Source organism: Maylandia zebra, linkage group LG5 (genome assembly GCF_041146795.1).
Source record: "Maylandia zebra isolate NMK-2024a linkage group LG5, Mzebra_GT3a, whole genome shotgun sequence".
NCBI lineage: Eukaryota > Metazoa > Chordata > Actinopteri > Cichliformes > Cichlidae > Maylandia > Maylandia zebra.
The window spans coordinates 1,639,975-1,665,272 of record NC_135171.1 but is presented as its reverse complement, the minus strand read 5'-3'; the positions used below and the strand labels follow the sequence as shown (position 1 = coordinate 1,665,272).

The 25,298-nt window shown below is 43.7% G+C and overlaps 1 protein-coding gene across 8 annotated transcripts in view; it reads right to left on the bottom strand.

The window, feature by feature from the left end:
• sypl2a (synaptophysin-like 2a) overlaps positions 1 to 25,298 on the bottom strand; it is a 46,003-nt gene that overhangs the window by 15,612 nt on the left and 5,093 nt on the right. For all 8 annotated transcript variants that reach the window (XR_013098537.1, XR_013098536.1, XM_076883625.1 and 5 more), the window contains 3 exons: positions 14,839 to 14,954; positions 2,796 to 2,994; positions 2,361 to 2,531 (listed from right to left, as the gene is read on the bottom strand). Coding sequence is in view for 6 of the 8 variants with exons in the window: in XM_076883625.1 (XP_076739740.1) it covers positions 2,361 to 2,531; positions 2,796 to 2,994; positions 14,839 to 14,954 (486 nt within the window). In the remaining 2 variants the exon portion in view is untranslated. The remainder of the gene's footprint in view (positions 1 to 2,360; positions 2,532 to 2,795; positions 2,995 to 14,838; positions 14,955 to 25,298) is intronic.

Here is a 25,298-nt window from a genome sequence, read left to right as displayed (position 1 = left end):
ACCTACAGGAACTCTGTGGCCATGGTAAAAGTTCCAGGACTACATTTATTTACATTTTGAGGATATTTCTACCAGCTGTGTTTGTGCAAAGCTAACTAAACATTGTGCCATATTAATATAATCAAATGACTTTATTTCAGTCTAAATTTGATTTTAATTAATGTACTCAATGTGAACCAGTTACAGCACGTAAATAAGTACGAACCCATTCGACCCACCCTCACTATACGCCGGCTCTGTGCGGCGTCCTGCCCCACCACCTGATCTAACTCATCAGCAGGTAGTCATCAGCTGACAGCTCAGCCCCTCTCTGCACTCCAGTGTCCAGAACGTATAAATCTGGGGTGTCCTGGAGCCGTGTGCACTTAGGGACCGCCTTACGGTCAAACATGGTGTTTGTTATGGACAAACTGCGCTTTGCACACTAGTCCAGTAACAGAACACCGCCCTGGTTCAGGTCAGGCTGGCCGTTCCTCCCAGTCTCACCCTAAAGGTCTAACTGTCGTTGCCCACATGAGTGTTGAAGTCTACCAGTAGGACGACAGAGTCCCCGGGTGGAGCAGCTTCAAGCACCCCACCCTGGGACTCTAAGAAAGCTGGGTCCTCTGAGCTGTCGTCCGACGCATTTTTGTTATCATCGAATTAGACATTTTATGTGGGGGTGCATCCCTGATCTTAACGCTGAACCTAAAAATCATAGTTTCCATTTCTATTCTATTTTTTGAAGCAACCAAAATCTAAACATCTGATCTCCCAGTTTGTCAAAGACTGTGCTGGTTAATGCAGCCCCTCCCACAGGGGCCTGAGCCAGTGCTGAGCCTCTCCAGGTATGGGCTCATTCAGTTTAACCCTCCTGCCTTCTTGGGACCATTTTGTGCCACTGCTATGTGTTAAATGGCTGCCATTTCCACTGTGTTCAGTGGAATATAACCAAACTTGCCACAGGATAGTTTTTACCTGTCAATGTTAATATTCCAGTGTGAATTCCTTAAATCAGCCTAAAATGGCTGAGCAGCAGAAATCCCCACACCCATCACCCTGGGGACCATTTTCTGCCCATTGACTTCCATTATAAACGCTATTTTTCAACCCCAAATTATCATCATATGATTTTATTTTTTCTTCTTTTCTTGGATGTCAATGAAGACTCAGGGCCTTGAAGTTTTAATTTTTAAATTGCAAAAAAAATGCAAAAAAAATAATGGCAGGTCAAAATGTATGTTGGTGCCAATCTTTGGTCCATCTAAAGGCCTACTTATAATGACAATCACATATTACTTCAACTGGTTTTTTGTGGAAATATTTAGTTTCGTTTTTTGGTTTTTGGGGCTTATAACACAGGGCGCTCATGTAATAACACTGGGATTTGAAGGGTTAAAACAATGAAAATATAATTAAAACTTTACATGAATATTTCAGGGAGAAGTAGTTTTACAAGGTTGGCTAATTTAAAGTGGAATAAAATATGGATATATGGTCTTTTTATGGCGTGGCTGAGAATGGTCCCTAGGGTGATGGGTGTGAGTTTTTTAAAGGATGGCAGGAGGGTTAAGGCTCTGCATAGACTCCATTACTCGAAGACAAAACTCAATGAAACCTTTGGTAAAGTCTCTCCCCTATGTGATAAATGTGCATTTTTGAGTGGTTTTTCAAACAGTTTGCTAGGAACATCCAGCTAAACTAACCTGGCCTGTTTGCACAGCCCGCGTGCACGTCTGGTTTCATTCCCTTATCTTTGTGTAACACCTGCCTACCCAGAGTTTCTTGCTTCATTGTGTTTTCTGTTGGTTCATTCTTCCTGTGTATAAACGTTACATGAATTATAAGAAGCATCAGTGACTGGACCTGGTCCACTAGGCTGTAACAAACCATCTAAAGGTCTGAATGGCCTCCTACTCAGAGCGCCTTACAAAATTCAAACCGGAAAAACTGTGAGAGTTTGTTGTTCCACAGATCTATGGTACTGTAAGAGTCACAATCTGAAGCTCGTCTTTGTTCAGTACCATTTTTTTCTAAAACTAACATCGTGTTCAATAACACAAACAAGCACCTGCATATTTGTAGAAAAATACGAGCTATGTTGAGTTACATTTGTGACTGTTGAGAACGAGTTCATGACCTGTGGACAGGACTTACAGTTATTCAGTACACGATGCATCCTACTGCACCAGCAACGAGTTATTTAACAAACAGCTTGTTGCACATGTTTCGACATCAGCATCAGTTGAGCAAAGCCTCACGTACAAAAACAGACTTATTTTTGCTTCATATTCTTACAAGAACATGCTTTTTACATGTTTGCCGTAAACGTAGCCCTATCACTGATATCATCGATGTAAGCCTTTGTAAGCAACACTTACCACAGAGGCGTTGAGCCTGCCCATGGAAGGAAACTCTCCTGCTTTACAGCTGGTACACAACTGCACCAGGCGGTTGGGGTCAGTGGCATATTTAACGTCGGTCAGGCCTTTGCCCCAGGCCGAGGAGGACACGAGCCAGAGGAAGGCAAAGGCAGCGGTCAGCAGCAGGTCCTATCAAACACAAATGCTCACCAATGTATGCATGTATAGTTTTCAATGACACACTGATGTGGAGTTACATTTGCAGATTATAGGATGTGAACATTTTTACTTAAGCAGCATAGAGGAGGACAAAGCTTTCTCCGATGCTTACACCCATCAGCCATTAAACCCACTCCAAGATGAAGCCAGTAACACTGGTCGTCTTGTTACCATGCAGTAAACCTTCCGTCTGTAGCACCCACATGCTCACTGCTCTACAAAACGTGTACTCACTATGACGGGACCACGGCTGGTCTGCAGGTAGACGCTCCGGTAGCCCAGGTAGACTATGAGTGTGGCGGTGCAATAAAGGAAGGCAAACACACCAACACACACAAAGAACTGTGCTGAAGAGGAGAAGTCGCCCTGCAGATAGGTCTCAGTGCACGAGCCGTTACATGATGGTGGTAGACAATACGGTTTCATTGCCAACCTGAGGAAATTAGAGAGAAAGAAGGCACATTCACCCGCTGCTCCCAACACATCTGGTTTTATTATTTGACTTCAGAGAACACAGCTGCTCACCTGAGTTACTCTTCTATCCAAGGAATGCAAGAGGAAAGAAAGGATTCATCAAAAGAGACTCCGAGTAAGCCTTCAGCTCCACTCCATTACACAGTTTACAGGGACTGGAGTATGGAAACTGACAGCTTTCTTACAAGAAATTTGTCATCTGTGCAACATCTGTAAGTGTGGCCCCCTTGTTCTTTTTAAATGAGGAAACAAATGGAAACTCTCCTGATGTGATATGCTACATTGTGCCAATAGTCCTCCACTGTGTCTGCTTGGAATGAACAGGCTAAGAAATGAAAGCTCTTTATTGAAATGAATAATTAAACAGCATAGAGAATGCAGCATGTTTAGGTGGAAGCTAGTGAGCCAACTTCCTGCTAACTTCTAACTCTGTTAAATGTAATAAATCCTGTTTCCATGGATGTTAAACTTCATAGTTACACCTGGTAAAGCAGCAGCGCTGATCATTTTATTACAGATGGAAGAATTTAGACAGTTTTTTTTAAATAAATTTTATTTTCAGTCACAGCAGCATGTTAACAACAAAACATTGAACATACAGTAGTTTGCTGTTCAGTATTTACAATACCCCAAAAGATAACAGAAATAGAGAAGGAAAAAACAAACAAACCAAGAAACCCCTACAAAACAACAAAAAACAAACAACAACAAACAAATAGAAAAATAAAATGTATAAGGGACATTCAGTGTACAGTTAACTATGATAGTGATATAGAGATATGGCATCCGGTCATGATAAGGTGGTCATTTTAAATGTTTCCATGTACATCAGGAATGGCTGCCATGCCTTAAGAAATTTGGTGGTTGAACCTGCCAATGTATATCTCATCTTTTCTAAATGTAAAAACCTCATGAGCTCCGCAAGCCACTGTTCATGTGTGGGAGGAGCTTCCTGCTTCCATCTTAAAAGTATAAGGCGCCTTGCGATAAGTGAAGCAAAGGCAATAGAATTCGAAGTGATGTCTTGAGGTATCACCCCAAAGATAGCCGTTAGAGCAGAAGGATCATATTTAACGTTATACATCTCTGACAGAGTGTTAAATATAGACACCCAATAGGTATGAAGATTGGGGCATGTCCAAAAGGTATGAAGGAGCGAACCTGTTTCTGCTTTACATCTGTTACACAGAGGGTCAGCTCCTGGATAGAACTTGGATAACTTTTCCTTGGAGATATGTAATCGGTGTAGGACCTTAAATTGAAGGAGCCCATGCCTGGCACATATCGAAGAAGAGTGTACCCTCTGGAGAAAAGATTGCCAGAGCTCATCTGTTATAGTCATCCCAAGGTCTTTCTCCCACTGTGCTTTAAAGATGAAGAGAGAAGGAGATTGAAGATCTAATAGTATAGCATAGATTTCTTTTATCGCCCCTCTCTTATGAACGTTTATATTAATAATTTTATCCAAAGAAGTTTCCTCAGGTAGTTCTGGAAATGAAGGAAATCGACTCTTTACAAAGTGACGAATTTGTAAATAGCGGAAAAAATGTTGCCGAGGAACATTAAACTGCTTCAGGAGCTGCGTGAATGAGGCAAAAATCCCATCTACAAAAAGGTCTTTGATATTTCTAAGGCCATTACTTTCCCATATTTTAAAGGCAGAGTCCATCATGGAGGGTGGGAACATATGGTTTGAGCAGATAGGTGCTTTAATTGACATTAAGTGTAACCCCAACCTTTTCCTACATTGCACCCAGATTCTGAGCGAGTCATACAACAAAGGGTTACGTTTATAGGTGTATAGTTCTAATGGGAGAGCTGAACTCAACAAAGCTGATAGGCAAATTTTGCCACAATTGGATGACTCAATTTGGAGCCAAGCTGGAGTCTCTGTAGTAACATTACTCATCCAGTACAGCATATTACGAATATTTGCTGCCCAATAATAAGACTGAAAGTTTGGCAAGGCTAATCCACCCATTGGCCTAGTCCTCTGCATGAAATCTTTACGAATTCGTGGACTTTTGCCATTCCAAATAAATGCAGAGATATGCTTATTCAGTGTTATAAAATACTTATTGGGTAAGTAGCATGGGATACATTGAAATAAATAAAAGGAACTTGGGTAGTATGTTCATTTTGATAGAATTGATGCGGCCAATTAATGACAGTGGTAAATTGTTCCATCTCTGAAGATCTGTCTCAGTATTTTTAAGCAGCGGGACAAAGTTTCTTTCATAAAGATCTTTGTATGAGTGGGTAACCTTAACCCCCAGATAGGTCACATACCCTGATTTAACATTAAATTGAAAATCTGAAAATGAAATCTTTCTGGCTATAGAGTTGACACAGAGAAGTTCACTTTTATGCAGGTTCAACTTGTAACCTGAAATATTACCAAAACATTCAAAAATGGCAAGAGCACAGGGAAGAGAGCATAAAGGCTCTGACATATACAGCAGGAGGTCGTCAGCATATAAGGATATTTTGTGCTCCTGGTCACGTCTGAAGATGCCCTTAATGCAACTGTCAGCTCGCAGTTTAATCGCCAGTGGTTCAATTGATAATGCAAAAAGAAGAGGGGATAGGGGACAACCTTGTCTCGTACCACGGAGAAGTGGGAAATAAGAAGAGAATAACGAATTTGTTCTAACACGTGACATAGGTGAGGAGTAAAGTAACTGAATCCATGAAATGAAATTAGGGCCGAATCCAAATTTATGTAGAGTATAAAACAGATAATCCCACTCCACCCGGTCAAATGCCTTCTCAGCATCGAGTAATAAGGCAATTTCAGGGGTTGTAGTTGACTTGGTGTGTAATATGTTTAAAAACCTGCGCAGGTTGAAAAAACCATGCCTACCCTTCACGAAACCTGTCTGATCTGGAGAGATTAACAATGGTAGGTATTGCTCTAGCCTGAGAGCAAGTGTTTTTGACAGTATTTTTAAATCTACATTTAAGAGTGATATAGGACGATATAATGAACACTCTAATGGATCCTTATTTGGCTTCAATAGGAGTGAGATGGTCGCTTGTCGAAGCGTTAGGGGAAGACATTTTGAAACCAATGACTCAATGAGCATGTCTCGTAATAAAGGTGATAAACTTTAAAGGTCTTGAAAAATTCAACCGGATACCCATCCGGACCCGGGGGTTTGCCATTCTGCATTGAGCTAATCGCCAATTTAATTTCTTCCACTGTAATTTGCTCCTCCAATTGGCCTCTGAATGCCGAGGTTAAAGTCGGAACTGTCATTACATCAAAAAAAAGCCTCAAACAGTCCAGGCGTGTTTAAAGATTCAGAATCATAGAGACTGGAATAGAATATTTTGAAACTCTCATTTTTTTTTTGTGGTGTAGTGGTGACATGTCCAGATTTAGTCCTAATTTTAGGGATTATACGAGTTGCTTCTGATTTACGAAGCTGATGTGCTAAAATTTTAGATGCTTTTTCTCCGTGTTCATACCATCTTCCTCTAGATTTAAGAATCATAGACTGACTGCTGGGTTGAGATTAAATTAAATTCAGTTTGTAACGTTAGTCTTTGTTTATACAAATCTGGAGAGGGGGTTGTAGAGTGTTGCTCATCCAATTGCGAAATAAGGTGTATCAATTCAGAAAGACGTTTCTGTTTCTGTTTTCTAGTACAGTGGGGCAAAAAAGTATTTAGTCAGCCACCGATTGTGCAAGTTCCCCCACTTAAAATGATGACAGAGGTCAGTAATTTGCACCAGAGGTACACTTCAACTGTGAGAGACAGAATGTGGAAAAAAAAAAAATCCATGAATTCACATGGTAGGATTTGTAAAGAATTTATTCGTAAATTAGGCTGGAAAATAAGTATTTGGTCACCTCAAACATGGAAAATCTCTGGCTCTCACAGACCTGTAACGTCTTCTGTAAGAAGCTTTTCTGTTCCCCACTCGTTACCTGTATGAATGGCACCTGTTTGAACTCATCATCTGTATAAAAGACACCTGTCCACAGCCTCAAACAGTCAGACTCCAAACTCCGCCATGGCCAAGACCAAAGAGCTTTCGAAGGACACCAGGAAAAGTATTGTAGACCTGCACCAGACTGGGAAGAGTGAATCTACAATAGGCAAGCAGCTTGGTGTGAAAAAAATCAACTGTGGGAGCAATCATCAGAAAATGGAAGACATACAAGACCACTGATAATCTCCCTCGATCTGGGGCTCCACGCAAGATCTCATCCCGTGGGGTCAAAATGATCATGAGAACGGTGAGCAAAGATCCCAGAACCACACGGGGGGACCTGGTGAATGACCTGCAGAGAGCTGGGACCAAAGTAACAAAGGTCACCATCAGTAACACACTACAACGGCAGGGAATCAAATCCCGCAGTGCCAGACGTGTTCCGCTGCTGAAGCCAGTGCATGTCCAGGCCCGTCTGAAGTTTGCCAGAGAGCACATGGATGATACAGCAGAGGATTGGGAGAATGTCATGTGGTCAGATGAAACCAAAGTAGAACTTTTTGGTATAAACTCAACTCGTCGTGTTTGGAGGTAGAAGAATACTGAGTTGCATCCCAAGAACACCATACCTACTGTGAAGCATGGGGGTGGAAACATCATGCTATGGGGCTGTTTTTCTGCCAAGGGGACAGGACGACTGATCCGTGTTAAGGACAGAATGAATGGGGCCATGTATCGTGAGATTTTGAGCCAAAACCTCCTTCCATCAGTGAGAACTTTGAAGATGAAACGAGGCTGGGTCTTCCAACATGACAATGATCCAAAACACACCGCCCGGGCAACAAAGGAGTGGCTCCGTAAGAAGCATTTGAAAGTCCTGGAGTGGCCTAGCCAGTCTCCAGACCTCAACCCCATAGAAAATCTGTGGCGGGAGTTGAAAGTCCGTGTTGCTCGGCGACAGCCCCAAAACATCACTGCTCTCGAGAAGATCTGCATGGAGGAATGGGCCAAAATACCAGCTACTGTGTGTGCAAACCTGGTAAAGACCTATAGTAAACGTTTGACCTCTGTTATTGCCAACAAAGGTTATGTTACAAAGTATTGAGTTGTATTTTTGTTATTGACCAAATACTTATTTTCCACCCTGATTTACGAATAAATTCTTTACAAATCCTACCATGTGAATTCATGGATTTTTTTTTTCACATTCTGTCTCTCACAGTTGAAGTGTACCTCTGGTGCAAATTACTGACCTCTGTCATCATTTTAAGTGGGGAACTTGCACAATCGGTGGCTGACTAAATACTTTTTTGCCCCACTGTATATGAACAGTATGATATAATATGGCCCCGTAAGAATGCTTTTAAGCTTTCCCAAACCGTACTATAGGCCATACCAGGCGTAATATTGGTTCTTATAAAGATATCAATTTGTTTGGAAAGATATTCCACAAACTCCTTATCTGACAAAGAAAGAGGATTGAGTCTCCAGGAGTACAGAAAGGGTTCATCCAGGAAGCCGAGTTCCAAAACAAGTGGACTGTGATCAGATATTACTATGCTATTGTATTTACAAGTCTTGATATTGGGAAGCAATTTTTTGTCAACAAAAAAGTAGTCCTATACGAGAATACGTTTGATGCACTGCAGAAAAAAAGGAATATTGTTTAGTGGAGGGGTAGAGGAATCGCCACGCATCAACAGCCCCATAGGTTTGTAAATATGACTGTAACACTAATGAGGATTTAGGGAGTGGAAGTCTTTTATCTGAGGAGCGATCTAGTACTGGATCCATAACAGTATTCATGTCCCCTCCAAGGATCAATTGGTGTGTATTGATCTGTGGAAGGGAATTAAGAAAGTCATTGAAAAAAGTTGAGTCATTCCAATTCGGAGCATATACGTTTGCTAAAATAAGTGAAGTATTAAACAGGGACCCTGTCACAACTACATAGCGAGCATTTGGGTCAGCTATTGTGTGAGAGACTATAAACGGAGTATTCTTATTAATCAAAATTGCTGCACCTTTGGCTTTACCATTGAATTTGGAATGAAAAATTTGTCCAACCCAATTTCGTCTTAATCTGGCATGATCTGTATGCTTAAGGTGTGTTTCTTGAAGAAACGCTACATGTACTTTAAGATAAAGAAGATGAGAGAGCACCTTATTTTGTTTCACTAGGTGGTTCAATCCCTTCACATTCCAACTAATAAAGTTAACATGGCAGCCATTACTCACAGCAGTTGAAGTATCATCAACAGAAGTCATCACCATATAAGTACATGATGAAAAAGGCGGTTCCAAACGTAAATACCAATCCTATCATGGGTGCACACTGAAATGTTGTTGTTAACAATAATCTGAGCAAATAATATACAACAAAAAAGAGAAAAAGTAGATAAGTCCCTCCCACCCACCTCCCCGTGTTCAGTGTTGTCCCCAAACGACGCACACCAATTTCCCACAGCTCCCCTGCTTCTATTAAGAGTCCCAATCACCTTATTCATAACCACAGCCCCACATGAGCAGAAGCATCTGAACTATGAATCACACATGTAGTCCAAAACATATTCAAATTAGAAAGTCACAAAGTCCAACACAATAGAGTAAAATAATTAAGAGAAGGAAAGAGAAAAACTCCCACGTCAAATTTACCTGTAGCCGAAAAACGGACCTGTTTCACTTCTCATCAAAGCTGACCCCGGAGTCCCTTTTAAGTGACAAGTACTGGAATATAGTTAACCTCCCAGGAAACAAGGGCAAACTCACCAACATCTGAGATTTCTAAATGAACATTGAACAAGAAACTAAGCTAAACCAAAGATCGTCCGTTTATTGATTGACAAAAATATAGTCACGATGGTATGAAAGTCCCGGTGGTTCTTATGAAATGTCATTTGGGAGATGACTCAAACTTGGAGTCAATGAAATCTTTCACTGCTTTAGGAGAGTCGAATACCTGTGTTTCTCCATTAAACGAGATCCAAAGCCGGGCAGGATAAAGAAGACCGTAGCGAACTCCGTCTTTTTTCCGTAGTAGTCCCTTCACCTCGCTGAAAGCAGCCCGGCGTCTGGCCAGGTCGGCGCTGTAGTCAGGAAAGATGAAGATCTGCTTCCCTTGAAACTCCAGCCGGCCTTTCTGTCTGGCTAAGCGCTGTATCCGCTTCTTCTCCTGGTAGTAATGAATGCGAACAATGAACGGCCGCGGTCGCCCTCCCTCCGTGGGCAGTGCAACCGCCGCCCGGTGAGCTCTGTCCAGGATCGGAGCCTGCTCCAAACCGCCGGGACCACCCAGTACAACGGGCAACAGATCAGCAACAAATTTAGTGGGATTCCCTTGTTCGGCTCCCTCCAGCACTCCTAATATACGCAAGTTGCATCGTCTTCCCCAATTCTCCAAGTCGTCCGTTTTCAGCAGCAACTTCTTGTATTGGTTACTCAGATCTGCGAAACATGTCTCCATAACTTCTAGCCGCTTGTCCAGATTATTCAAGCCTTCCTCGTGTTCGCCCAACTTCTCAGTACATTCGTCAAGAGTGGTTTGGATGGGCGAAATGGCTCGTTTAATTTCGTCCCGTAGGTTGTCATTTTCCTCTTGAATCACTTCTTTGACAATGTCGCGGAAAGCTAGCAGTGTCGCTGGGTCAACGGTAGTTTTGCTAGCGGTCTCTGAGCAGCTAGCCTGCGCTCCTTTAGCAGACTGCTTAGGAGGCATTTCACTTCGAGATAAGGCAAAAAGACGGAAAGAACAACAGCTAAAACAATGCTGACTTTCTTAATAGAGCTTAAGAAATCTCTGAATTGGGCCACAATAGGTGAACCATAAAGTAATTTAACAGATAAATGGGACCTAGTGGTTTGCACGTCTACTCCATAACGCACCCCCTAGTGGACCCCCCGAATTTAGACAGTTTTAACTCTCAGCATTCGTTTGGCTTTGGGACCTGAAGAGGCGGAGTTTAGGACCCAGATCACTCTGCGAGGCTCCTGACTACGGTAGCCGTAATGCTCCAGCAATCCATCAGGCTGTGCGGCTTCGTAGCTTAGCAAAGTTGCACTTTCTGAGCGCCGTGTAGCACATAAAATCGGTTCGAGGTCAGTGAGCACAACCAGGATTCATACATAAGGCGCACTGACAATTTTTGAGAAGATTAAAGGATTTTAAGTGCGGAAAATATGAAATACAGCGGTTCCTCGTTTATTGCAGGAGTTACGTTCTAAAAAGAACCCGCGATAGGTGAAATCCACGAAGTAGCCAACTTTATTTTTTACAATTATTATAGATGTTTAAAGGCTGTAAAACCCGTCACTGCACACGTTATACTCTTTTCTCAGACAGGCAGGAACATTTTCACACTCTTCTCTCTTGTTTAAACTCTCACAGTTCAAACCTTCGTAGAAGTCCAGTGTTAAAGAATGAAACCAACGGCACCTGCTGGAGCCTTCGACGGTGCGAAACGATTCGTCAACATTGTTGTTTGTTGAGGAGAAAACGTACAAACATACAGTGCAGCACTTCAGAGTCACACTGCTAGGATCGAAGATTTACGTTTGACAAGCTGACCGCATCCTGTCCTGTACAGGAGACACGGCACACGATTGATTGACAATGGTCTACAGCCAATCAGGACGCAGAACACAATAAGCTGTAAAAAAAACCCCAAAAAACAGCATGCAGGAAAAAAAAGGCGAAACAGCGAAAGGTGAACCACGTTATAGCGAGGGAGCGCTGTACAGAAGACAAGAACATATGGTGATAGATATCGTTACGGCACATGCTTCAAATTAGCCCATGGTATGGACTTTAGGCCACATCGCCCTGCCCTACTATAAACCTATAAAAATACAGTTACAAGTTGAAAACGTATGTGCCCTTTCCCGAAGCAGCCCCCAGTGCCTCACTGAAAACTTTGTTGGCCTGACTCTGACCTGCAGGCCTCATGGTTCACATCCCTGGTTATGATCATCTGAAAATCCCCCACAGAGTTAAAAACACAGGAAAATAATGGTTTCATTCCCTGCTGAATGGGCAGCCTGGGAGGTAACAGAGGCGGAGTCATCTCCAACTCAACGGTGCTGCACCCACTCTGACAGGCTGATGTAAATGACAGAGTGGTCCACCCTACCTGCTGGGACAAAATGGCCCCCAGGCTCTGTTCAAGGTGTCCGTCTGCAGAATGAATGGGAGGGAAGCAGGGCTTCCCCACAGAGGGCCTTCTTTGCCTGTGGCACTGCTCCGTCCACTAGACCAGATCTGGGCCACCCTTTTGGTCAGGTCTGCAAAGTTCAGCACAAACTGGTGGTAGTAACCAGCTAGCCCGAAAGAACCGCGGCACCTTGGGATGCTGGCAGGATATGATGGCTGCCGTTTTATCCATCTGCAGGTGCTCCTGCGTGGCCACGTGGCACTGCAGTGGCTGGGGCTCTGAAAAAGTCGAACACACGTGACGAACCAAGCTGTACGGAGCGGAGAAGGACGCTTTTCCCTTCTGGAGACACGGCAATCTGCCAGCAGAAAAACAGTGCAGTGCCCAACCTGGGGCATAGGACACTGATCCTTCATGTACCCTGCAGTAGTCAACACTTCCTTCACTACAAGGACTATGTAGTGAAGGAAGGTGATGTGCGACTCGTCTATTACTTCCATCTTCAGCATTTCAGCCATTTCTTTCTGCACCATCTTTCTTTTGTGTTCAGGGTCATGAACGCACCGTCACAAGGTGCGTAACAAAAGGCTCTATGAGGTGCAGCCACGCAGAGGGGAGAACACAGCTGTGTGAGACGGTCAATGGAGGGAGGGGAGCCTCTCTCCATCCTTTAAGGAGGTTGATGTGATACACCTGTGTGGCTCCTCCCCTGGCTGACAGGGTCACAGCAGTGATCTGTGGCAGTGGACCCACCAGTGGTATGTGCAGAAAGCCCCGTGACAAATAGAGTCACAAACAATATTGCCATGGAAATGCTAGCAATTGTCCACCGGTGCAAGGCCTAAGCCGTCCACTCCCGCCTGGTGGACATCTAGCTGGGTAAGCTGAGCACCACCAGCTGGGCACTGAAGGACAGCAGCAGGCTCAGCGCCCACTGAGTGCCCACTGAGTGCCCACTGAGTGCCTGGGGTACAGGCTGCAAGGCCAGATACAGATGGGTGGACCAAGTGTTGCATCCTTCACAGAGCTGCTGCATGAAGCAGAGATGACGGAGCAGCCCAGGAGGTAATAACCCAGGGAGTCAACCATGTGCCTGATTACAAATTCAGCAGGTGATCAAACAATTATTTGCCCCATGACGACTCTAACATCTGTTCTTGTGTCACAACAGCATTTCCATTTGTTCCCATTTCATTCTGATCACACTGGTATAGAATCACAGTCCTAATGTTACATGTGCATGTCTGTGTCCAACAGAACTACTAGAATAAAAGTAGCACACACTCTTCTGGCTTCTACATCCTAACTGCAACATGCACTTTATTATTATGTGACTGTGTTATTGAGAGAAGTGATGCCTCAAAAGGGTTACGAATGCGTACGATGACCTACAAACATAAACAAAGATATAAACACGATTTATGAATCCAACATTTTTCCTCTTTGAAACACCTTTCTGTGCATACAAGCATGTAAACCTACACAGAGCATCCCTGTCACTTACAGAACCTCCATGCATGTGCACCAATCCCCCTGATATGCACAGACCACATTACATGCACGTCTCCCCTCTGTTATAAAACATACATTTAACAATTAAAAGCATTACACAGTAGAGTATGGAACTTCATATATGGTTTAAATAAACTGCTGCTACAAAAACTGATCAACATTGTGAAGTTTTCAGGATCAGTCAATAACCTCCTAAGACCCAAACTCTTCCACAGCATTTCTCTTTGTGCTGATTGGGACCTGATGAAAGTAAGAGCACAGGATTACCTGATTTTTGTTTCTGAGAAAAATGAAATGCACATGTGAGGACGTTCATTTTAATAGAACAGTGGCAGTATAACGTCTCGTACGTGGATATCAGGCCTTTGTAGAGCAAAACTCTGTATTTTGGTCTAGACAACCCAAAATATGATGTCCACATGTGGACGCCAGGTCCTAGGAGGTTAAGGTCATTAAGGTCATTGGTAGAAAGTCCCAGGGCTTAAATGTGGGCCTCTCCACCAGTCGCTCTTAGAACTGAAGAAGCTTCTCAGATGAGAGCTGACCCGTCCTGAAGAAACTTAAAGAAGTCCACATGTTAGCCTGCTACTACCAGAGAATGGCTAACATCACAGTGTTATTCCACATCACCTGGATTAGATCTATATTCAAACTATGCAGAGATTAGCATGTACTGACTCCAGAGGATGACCTGCAGTGATGTACAACCATCTGCAGCTGTGCACTGACTGACTTGTTCCAGCAGGTTATATTGTTTGTTTTATTTAAAACACAAATGAGCAGGAATAGAGAGGAAACTGTTTTACAGTTGGTGGACATTTATGGGTCTTTGTGAAGCTGGTACCACGAACCCCAATGTGATCTGGCGTATCAGGACACGTGTTTAAGGTTTTGTAAGTGAGCAGCAGGGTGGTTGGAGTAGTTTTGGACATTAGTGTGGACACAAAGGTTAGAAAATGATCCAATTCATCAAGCTGAACTGTAATGACCATTTATTCAGCTTTGGACGGACACATTAGTAAAACAGCTGTACCTGTGGTCCCTCTGTGTCTGTGTAAGTCCTCAAACACATCTGTAAAGCAGAGTTTATGCTTGTGGATCATATCGTACCATTCATTACACTAATGAGGTAAAGGTGTGGACTGGACCTATCAGGACACTGCATCAGAAACTAGACTGGGAGAGTGCCAGTGCTCTTCAGTACCTGAACGGGTAGGCAAAAAACGCCTCTACAGGTTGGTCTCCGTCGGGACAGCTGACTGTGAGGTGGGTTGTCCCAGTGTAACCTCCGATGGTGGCAAAGGCAAAGATTGAAAAGACCTGTTGAAGGCAGAAAAACAGGCATAAAGATGTGTCAGGCGAAGCAGGCACACACAGGGGGAGGCATTCATCTGAAAAACAGGAACTTCAATCTGGTTCAATAAGGATGCATGGGAGGAGACATCAAGCAAAGTCAACATTTATTCATAAAACGTATTTTCATAGCACTACATGTGTTGTTAAGGACCAGCTGTGGTCCCTGAGGACACAGGGATGGATGCACATCTTCCTCCCAGTTTAACACGACCCACTGAAACCATCTCATCATTTTCTCACAGCCTTCTGCATCTCCTCCTACTCCTTCCTGGCTGAAGTATGCTACAATATTATTACTTTTATTGTATAATATATTTGCTAAACAATATTTCTATAGTAACAATTTCCTGTTAATGAGAGTGCTGGAGGAATATTTAGGAGAAAGTAGCAGTACTGCACTATGAAAACATCACCATTAAACTGTGTTACTGTCAAACAGCATTACATGGTAAATGGCCTGAATTGTATAGCGCTTTTCTAGTCCATAGGACCCCAAAGCGCTTTACACTACATTCAGTCATCCACCCATTCACACACACATTCACACACTGGCGATAGCAAGCTACATTGTAGCCACAGCTGCCCTGGGGCGCACTGACAGAGGCGAGGCTGCCGGACACAGGCGCCACCGGGCCCTCTGACATGGATCAATATCACCACCATGGATGTTTAAGGCTCACTGCACTAACCTCCTGTTAGTCTGTATGTAAATACATCCTGTTCTCTGACAGTTTGTAATGAGCTCCACACAAACAAAAGATGCATTTCTGCAATAAAACCCAGGAGCAGCGTATGACCCGACACACACTGCAGCAGCAGTGAGTGCTCTGTCACATCGTGGCATCAAGAATACCGGACACTTTGACTTGTTTTAATTCTAACCTGACTAGTTGGCAGAATGTAACAGAAAACACAAGATATTACTAAAATACATCATTCTTCCTACTATTTCTAATGTTACTTTTCACTATGTTACAGAGATCTGGGCCTTTTTGTTCATGAACCCTACAAGCTAAACTTTATCAACATTGTTCAAATTTCTACATGAAGCACTACATGTTTAGTTTCATACTAGGGCTGGGCCATATCACACCATTCACGGTAATACCAGTATAACGTCAGGCAACGATAAGAAAATGAAATATGGCAATAGAATATGGGTAAAACGCGCACATAGAGGAAAAAGCATGGCGGTGACGGAGAATGAGAAGGGCGAAAGCGGATCGTTTAGTGAAACAGATGAACCAGAACTGGTTTGTAAAAATGCTGCAGTGGTGTGGAACTGGTTTAGCTTTCGTCCGTCAGATACACAACAAAGCACATTTTTTGTAGAACATGCAAGCGGCCGTCGTTATTACCGTGTTTGTCGGACTAAGGTGCTCGTCAATCTGGGAGTAATCTGGGTCCCAGACTCTGTCTGCTTCAGGTCCCAAAGTCAAACGATCACTGCAGCATCACTGAGAGTTAAAAACTGTTTAAATTCTTCCATCTGTAATTAAACGATCAGCATTGCTGCTTTACCAGGTGTAACTATAAAGTTTAACTTCCAGGCATCCATGAAAACAAAAGTTATTACATTTAACGGAGTTAGAAGTTAGCAGGAAGCTAGCGGAAGTTAGCTCGCTAGTTTCGCTAGTTACCTAAGCATGATATAGCATGTTCTGACTGAGAGATTTCTGAAAAAATTCAAACGTACAGCTCTGCTATCACTTCCAACATAAATGAAGACAGGAAACTAAACAGCAGTGACGTTTGTAGGGTTACTGAAGTTGGGCTAGCTGGTATATAATGTTGTGCTACGTGATCGCTAGCGACACAGCTATGTTAGCATAACATAAACAGTGAAGGAGGACGAACACTAACACTTTTCCACCTATAAAAGTTAACGTGAAGGTTCTTCATGGTTAGAGACAAATGCAATCGCATAGCAGGATGCTGTAAACGGACCAAACTTCAGTCAGGAGAACAACTGAGATAATCCATCCACAATACGAGGTTAGTCATTCATATACTGCAACAACATGGGAATAGAGCAGCTGCTAGAGAATTCAACATTAATGAATCAATGGTACAGAAGTGGAGGAAGCAAGAAGAATGAGTTTAATAAAGTTTGATTTATCTGACTGCTTTGTTTCGCTTAATGTGCCTTATAATCCCGTGCACCTTATGGTCCGAAAAATACGTACTGCACACTGCAGTTTAATGTTGCAAAGCACCTCTTTTTAACTTCAGTGGATATTATACATGGTTATGCTCAGGATATGTCAGCCCATTTCTACTGGAAATGCCTTTTGGTTAAACTTTCAGCAAGGAATTTGCATTTGCACTGTTACATTTTTATAAAGCTTTAATGTATATAAAAACCAGCTTCTTGTTTTAGTGAAAATAAATGGAAGGTTGTCTTTTTGCGCTAGTAATGTTGTGGAGTTGTATTTTGTCTCGCACCAATTATATCGTCAGTTATATCGTTATCGCAAATTTTCAAATATATATCGTGATCAATATTTTTGGCCATATCGCCCTGCTCTAGTTCATACCCTACATCAAGATATGTTCAAAAGCAGCTTTGCACTGAAATAATAATGATCCCACAGGCAGGCTCACTGACTCTTACTCGTGCTACATCACCTATTAAACTGTAACACCTTATGATATAAACACTCGTCCTCCTTCCAGTACATCCTTCCTGCAATGACACGATTTTCTTTATCTGCCAAATCACTGAGATCCACTTCAGCACAACAGCTGCAAAGAAGAGCTGCAACACAGGAGCAGAGCCTTGAAACGAACGGCTCTCTGTGCTGCAGTATAGACACCGAGTTAAACTCCCCAACCACAGACGCAGGAACTTCGCAGCCATTAGGCTGGCTGAGGATTTTCAGGAATGAGTTTCATCTTTCAGGTGTATCAGGTTCTCCACTACATTTCTCAGCTCATCTCAGCCTTGCTTGACCCACCCCAAATAAAGCCTCGGGGGCAGACCCCTGTCCACACTTCGCTTTAAACAAAATCCTACATTCGTATGTAGTATATCGAGGAGATAGATGTCAAAGGTCACCTAAAATCAGACCCCGCAGGTCACGCTAGCAAAAACAGCCCGAACACTGGCTCTCTGACAAACTCACGTTCATGTTTACAAGGTGTGGCATAGACAGCAGTCTGACATTCAGTGGTGTCACTGTAACATCTTCCATGCAGAGGAATGCAGCTCCAAGGCCCACAATGCCATGAAACAGCACTCAGCCCGCTGTGTAGGAAGCAGAGATGTTCCAGGACTCATTCTTACTCCACTAACCACCACAAACTAAAACACTCAGATATTCAGCTAAATGAGAGAACAGTGTACATTACTGTTACAGCACCATGTGACCTGCTCTACCACCTGAGCTACAGCCACCACTTCCCAGTTTGGTCCCAGCTGCTGTCTTGACTTGAGTGTAGAACAAGGCTCAAACAAACAGAAGCAAAAACAAATGAAAACCCTCAAAGCTAAGTCGGACAGCGTGGCGTGAAGGCACAGTTCTGTTTCACCCCTCCATCCCTGTCACCTGTCCAAATTGACTCCTGTGGCCGTCAACTTCTTCTGAATGACAATTTCAGCAGGTCGTAAACGAACCTTTGGACTATCAGAACAAGCTAAGCTAGTGGATGTTAGACTACGTTCACTCTGCAGGTCTTGATGCTCAATTCCGATTTTTTGATCAAATCCGATGTTTTTGTCTGCTCGTTCACACCACAAATAAAATGCGACAGCAAACGCGCTCTAGTGTGAACGCTCAGAGCGCCCGCATGCGCAAAAGCAGACGTCACACACAACGCGCTCTGCTTAGACCCAGAGCAGCAGTATGTTTGACTGATGGCCTTAATATAAAGACTTCGGACTTCACGTTTCCCAATTTTTGCTTTATTTTGTTATTTACATAATAATGTGAATAACCTAATAATGATCCTTATTGCTGTTTTAGAGGAGCGCTGCTTCAAAGGATAGCTGCAGATTTCTGTCAGAATCTGCAGATTATACAGTACAAATAAAATGTTCACGTTTCTCCAACGTTGTCTTCCCAGCAGTCTCACCGGATGGCCAGGATGCGTTCGCGATGTCTTATCGGGCGCTTCTCCGGAGCTGATAATTGGCGTCTGTCTTGTGTCAGTGACGTAAAAGACGGATTTAATGCGACTTGACCGTTCACACAGCAGTCGCTTTCTAAAACATCAGATATGTATCGGATTCAGCACCACATACGAAAGTGACCCAGATCGGATTTGAAAATATCGGATTTGTGCCGTTCACACTGTCATACCATGATGGGATAGATGGGTCGCAGAGGGTCAAAAACATTTTCGGATTTGAAAAATTGGGATTTGATGCGCTTTCGCCTGCAGTGTGAACGCAGCCTTAGACTAATTCATGTCCTCCAACAGGCTCTTTATGCTTTTCATCGCTCTACTTTCTCACTGCCAAACAAGTGACTAGTTGAAAGTAGGGCTGGGCGATATATTGACTTTTTAAATATATCAATATATTTTTATATGAGATGTGACAATATCCTTTATATCGATATAGTCTATGTTACGTTATAATTATAGTTGTGGAGCTGCAAGTTTGCCTCTCTTTTGTCTCTGCACTGCGTTACTCCGCCTCTCCTTCACTGAACAGAACCTCCCCCCTCGCTTCTCCTGCAGGCAGGACGGACACGGCAGCTGCCTCAGAGGAGCTGCTCGGTAAAAAGAAAACAGTTGGACATTTAGTGCTGCAGCGTGACGTTAACGCCGTAACTGCATTAACGGGGCAAATCTCTGTTAAGGAGTTACCGCGGATCGCCCCGTGCGTGGGGCTGCACGGCGTCAACGTGTTAACGAGCTAACCGCGCTAACGCCTAAAATCCTTTCATTTTCTCAAAAATCGACAGCGCGCCTTATGTATGAATCCTGGTTGTGCTCACTGACCGCGAACCGATTTTATGCGGCACACTGCGCTCAGAAACCTTTCAGGTTTAGACATTAGCTTTGCTGAGCTACGGAGCCGCAGCGCTTGATGCATTGTTGGAGCATTACGCTGAGGAGCCTCGCGGAGCGATACGTACTCTGCTTCAGCGTAATGTTACCGTACTGAGTGCATAAGGGCCATAAACGGCTCCTGTTCAGCGGTGGTTACAGAGAGGATCACGCAGTAGACCCTGGGAACAGAGCAGCTGCTTGTTATTCTGCTCAGCCTCTGGTAGTTTACATTTTGACTGCACAGCTTTTTGTTATGCACAAAAACAGCACTGTTTCATTTATGGAGCATGATTATTTAATAAATGCTGATCATTCTGAGTAATGTTTTCTTGTACATCTGCGCTGTATGTTAATAAAAGTGTGACATCTGGGACACAGTGTGACTAAGAACTCTGTTCTTACTTTATGGCTTAAAAAAACATGAGTATATCGCCATCCAGCTAAAGATGAATGAATGAATGAATGAATGAATGAATGAATGAATGAATGAATTTTGGGTCATATCACCCAGTTGAATGTAATCTAAAGCAGAGAACGAGGTCAGTGGGCCCTGCCATTATCTTTACAGGCTAACTGACGCATCGCTAACCGGACTGACCCTCGGCCAAACCCCTGCAGCCCAAAAACTCGGCGCTCAACTGTTTCCCACCAGACCACCGAACCCACGGCTTTGAAATGTCCTCGGTGAAGGAGAATCATCTGTGACGGCCTCGCAACTAACAGTGGACTCACTGGCTCCACTATAAAGGACCCAGAGCCTGTAGTGATGAGCCGGCTGTTGCTAACAGTGTGGTGAACACGCTGAGGGGCGGGCTTATTAGTTGTGTAATCTCATTGGTACAGGGTTATTTGATGCCCCATGCTGGTACATTTTGGCGTCCTAAACGTTATGCAGCCATTCTTCACCGTTGTTGAGAAACGCCATCGATGTGTTCATCTAGGTTCATCTTTTGTTAACACTATTAGAAGGACATTGCGGCTACAAGTGGCCCGTCTCTGAAAGGCGGAGTGGACTCTGCGTTAGCAGTAGGGTGAGGAGTTGAGTCATTTGGGGGGACTGAGATAGAGCTGCTACTCCTCCACATGGAAAGGACACGGCTAAGGCTGACAGCAGCCGTCCCATGGTACATGGAAGCAAAGACTGAAAGTGGCCGTGGGATGTACGAGAACACGTTCATTTCAAGGCTTCTGTAACACTTTTCAGACTGAAAGCATGTTTGAGATATTTTATAAAAAGCTTTGTTCACAAGCCAACACAAATATAGATGGTCAGTAAGGGTCTGAGCCACAGGCCTGAGGCTGGGTCTATCTATTAATGAAAGGCCTGGTTTTCAGCAGTGAAAGCCTGCATGGAAGCACAGGGCAAAGCTCCAGACACACATGCTCATAAACATGAACACACACCACCTCCTCATCCAGGGGACCAAACAGCGTCAGCACTCTTGTTGTTTGCTGTCAGAAAGACTCCAAGGACAGAGGAACAGTGATTTACATTTATCAAGGAGGATGCGGCAACACCGCCAAGTTCTTCCACGACAAATGAAGAGCGTCTCAAACGCTGCATGTGAACGTCTCCCACACCACAGAACACGTCAAATACCCGTCTTAGCTCGGGTGGAGTACGGCCGACAGGTCGGACAGCCACTTCGGTGCCACTGAAGTCTTGTTAATGCTCGCTCGCGAACACTAATCTTCTTCACTAACGGGGACCTGGATCTGATGCTGGTGAGGGGAACCTGGCAGAGAGCCGGTGAGTCCAGCTGTTTTATTCAGCTTTTACCTTCGGACTGTGAATATCTTAACATGCTGAGGAAGACTGCGCGTGGTGGTGGAGTGGCGGCTGTTTTAGGAAGAAGCTGCCCTGCAAGCATCCCCGCCCGACACTCGGTACAGCTGTGTACAGACCTCCGTAATATCCCAAGGACTTTGTTCAAGACTTTTCACACTTTTTAGCTGGTCTCGTACTTTGATAAACCTGAATTGTTGGAGATTTTAATATTGATGCGTGTTGCCCCTCCAGTCTGCTGGCCAGAGATCAGTCTGATAAGACTCAGTCTGTGTCGGGGCCTAAACAGGCTCATACATATTGTGCTGTCTCTACAGTTACCGGTCCTAAACATGAAAATATGTTGCCATCCATCCATCCATCCATTCGCTTCCGCTGATCCTTTTCAGGGTCGCGGCGGGCGCTGGAGCCTATCCCAGCTGTCATAGGGCGAGAGGCAGGGTACACCCTGGACAGGTCGCCAGTCTGTCGCAGGGCCAACACACAGGGACAGACAACCATTCACACTCACATTCACTCGCACAGTCACACCTAGTGGCAATTTGGATTTTCCAATTAACCTATCCCCACAAGCTGCATGTCTTTGGACGGTGGGAGGAAGCCGGAGTACCCGGAGAGAACCCACGCAAACACGAGGAGAACATGCAAACTCCACACAGAAAGACCCCGACCGAACTCAGGACCTTCTTGCTGTGCGGCAACAGTGCTAACCACTGTGCCACCGTGCTGAAAATATGTTGCATTTGATATATTTTTATCTCACACCTCTTATTCCAACACATCGTTGTAGTGTGTTTAACCCATCTGCAACAAAAACGTTGTAAGATCTCCCCTCGGCTTTGGTACATCTCATTTTTATAATAAATGCAAAACTGTCCTTGATGAGGTTGCTGCTTTACAAACTATGAGTGTGAAACCACAACCGGACCCGTGGATAAATGACACCACTCGTTCAGCCAGACGAGAGAGCAGGACGGCTGCAAGCGGAAAGACGACGTCGTTTCCCATCCTGAGCGACCGTCTGTAACAGCAGAAGAGTCCATGTTTTTCTGATGTTGTTGAGCTCCAACAATCCTCTGGGTCTTTTTTCAATGACTGACTCTGCTCTGAATATTTCCCAGTTCAGTTTGTTATCAATAAGATAAAACAGCTGCCCTCACACGACCTTTCTAAAATATTCACCAGCTGTTTTTGATCAGTTTGAGCCTGTGTGCCTTGATCAGATGGAGGAACGATGTAATGGCATGAAGACGTCATTTTAAGATATATATTCTCGATTCCTCGGTCCCCTCAGAGTCCAGGCCTATCTCAGAGCTTCCCTTCCTCTCAAAGATTTGGGAAAAGATTGTGTTTGTTCAGCTGCAATCTTTTGTAAATGGACACGATGTTCTTGAGAGGTTTCAGTCTGGTCTTCAGGCTCTTCACAGCACTGACACTGACATTCGAACGTATCGCGATATATATCGTGTACTGTGATACAGCCAAAGAAATATCGTGATATTAGATTTCTATTCTCATAGCAGCCTAGTTCTGCTGGAGGTTTCTTCCTGTTAAAAGGGAGTTTTTCCTTCCCACTGTCGCCAAAGTGCTGCTCATAGGGGGTCATATGATTGTTGGGTTTTTCTCTGTATCTATGAAGCGCCTTGAGGCGACTTTTGTTGTGATTTGGCGCTGTATAAATAAAATTGAATTGAATATCGCCCAGCCCTGCTCTGAACCTCTCCTGAATGACTGAACTCCGCCTATCACAGAATACATCCACCTTTCCAACAAAGGCGTGGATCTTAGATGTCCAGTAGTGTTAACAATAAGATCCAGCTAGATTAACAGATTTATGTCGATCTATTTAGTGAATCGTAGCAGCCCTAATATTTACTTTATCTACTGAAGACATTCTTAGTTACTGTGCATACGCTTTCTGTCAACATGCCATGCTGTCTCATGGTGCTGCTCTTTATAAACAGGGTCCGCAGGTGCGCATTCGCTGTCAAAATAAAAAACGCGCACCAGATAAGAAGTTGCAACGCACGTTTGCGTACATAAGATTTTCTGGAGGAGGACAGACATTTGTTTAGAACTCTTAGAGATGTTGAAGAAGCTCCTTTAAGCAATTACTGTGATGTTCCTCCACCTCCAAAGAAACGTCAGAAGAAGTCCGAACCACAAAAGAAGCGCGTATTCTCAGAAAAGTGGTTGCAGGAGGTGAGCTGGCTTCAAACAAATGATGAACGCACAGAGATGTGGTGCAGAATGTGCCGTGAAAATCCCACTCTAGTGGACAAAAACACGGCCTTTTATATAGGAACTAAAAACAGCGCATGCACACCTGCGGACCACTTATGTGCAGCCCTGCTTATAACCTCTCTGTGATGCTGGGGGGTCGGCAGGGTCAGGTTTGGATGGACAGCATCACTCTGTAACTGATTCTAAAGAGTTTGAAAAGAAAAAGCCAAATAAATCGTGTCTTTAAGACAATGACCCACAGATGATGTAATTATTGTCCGATTCTACATATCAGGTGTAATTGTAGGTAGGGCTGTTCGATGTAACGATATATAGCGGACGACGATATAAAAACGTCGTTTCATTTCACGCTATCGTTTGTTTCGTGGTGTCGCAAAATAAACTGTTTACGGCGATATTTTTTCATGTTCTGATGTCGCTGTAGGGCCTACATTCTTTTCTTAAAGGTCTCTCTTTCTCTTAGATTTAATACAACCACACTACGGACGACAAGCGCCTGTTTTTACATGTTGTCGTTAGCAACAACGACGGTAACACCATCACGTGGCTCCGCTGTCCGCTTGTTTGTTTTCCACATAAACCTTTCATAATAAAGCTCAAGATCCTGTTGAGACTTTTCAAAATAAACTGAATCATGTCAAAGATGCAGATTATTTACGGATGAGAAGCAACAAAGAGCCGCCAGGTGCTAAAAAATAAAGCTCAGACTCAAACTTTGAAAGAAAACGGCGCCGTTACAACTTGTGTCTAAACATGTGTCGTTTCATGCATCGTTAAAACACTCGACTCAGCTACACGACGCACAGCTGGAAACACTTCACGCAGGTCGAGCTGCCCGAGATTCACAGACTTTACAGAAAATGTTACATGTTTGTGATTTATATCGTTACCGGACGATGGATGTCTGATATCAGGATATGAGACTTTGGTCATATCGCACAGCCCTAATAACAGATAGCACAAAAGTCCTCTGTGTTAACTTCAAAGAGTTCACACTGGTGTTGACTGTCTGCCTTAAATATGTAAAACAAATGCAACTACAAACCAACTACACAGCGTCAGCTCTGAACACAGCACAAACAGCCAAATCTCTGCTAGCTGTAGCTCAGGAGGAAGGGCAGGTAAACCACTAACTGCAAGGCTGATGCTTTGATTCCCGGTGGCTCCAGTGCCAGCTCTGAATGCCAAAGCTTGCTGGGTGAGATACTTAACCTCAGGTTTTCCTCCAATGCACAAATTTACTATTCAAATGTTAGACAGCACATGTGCGAATGGGTGTA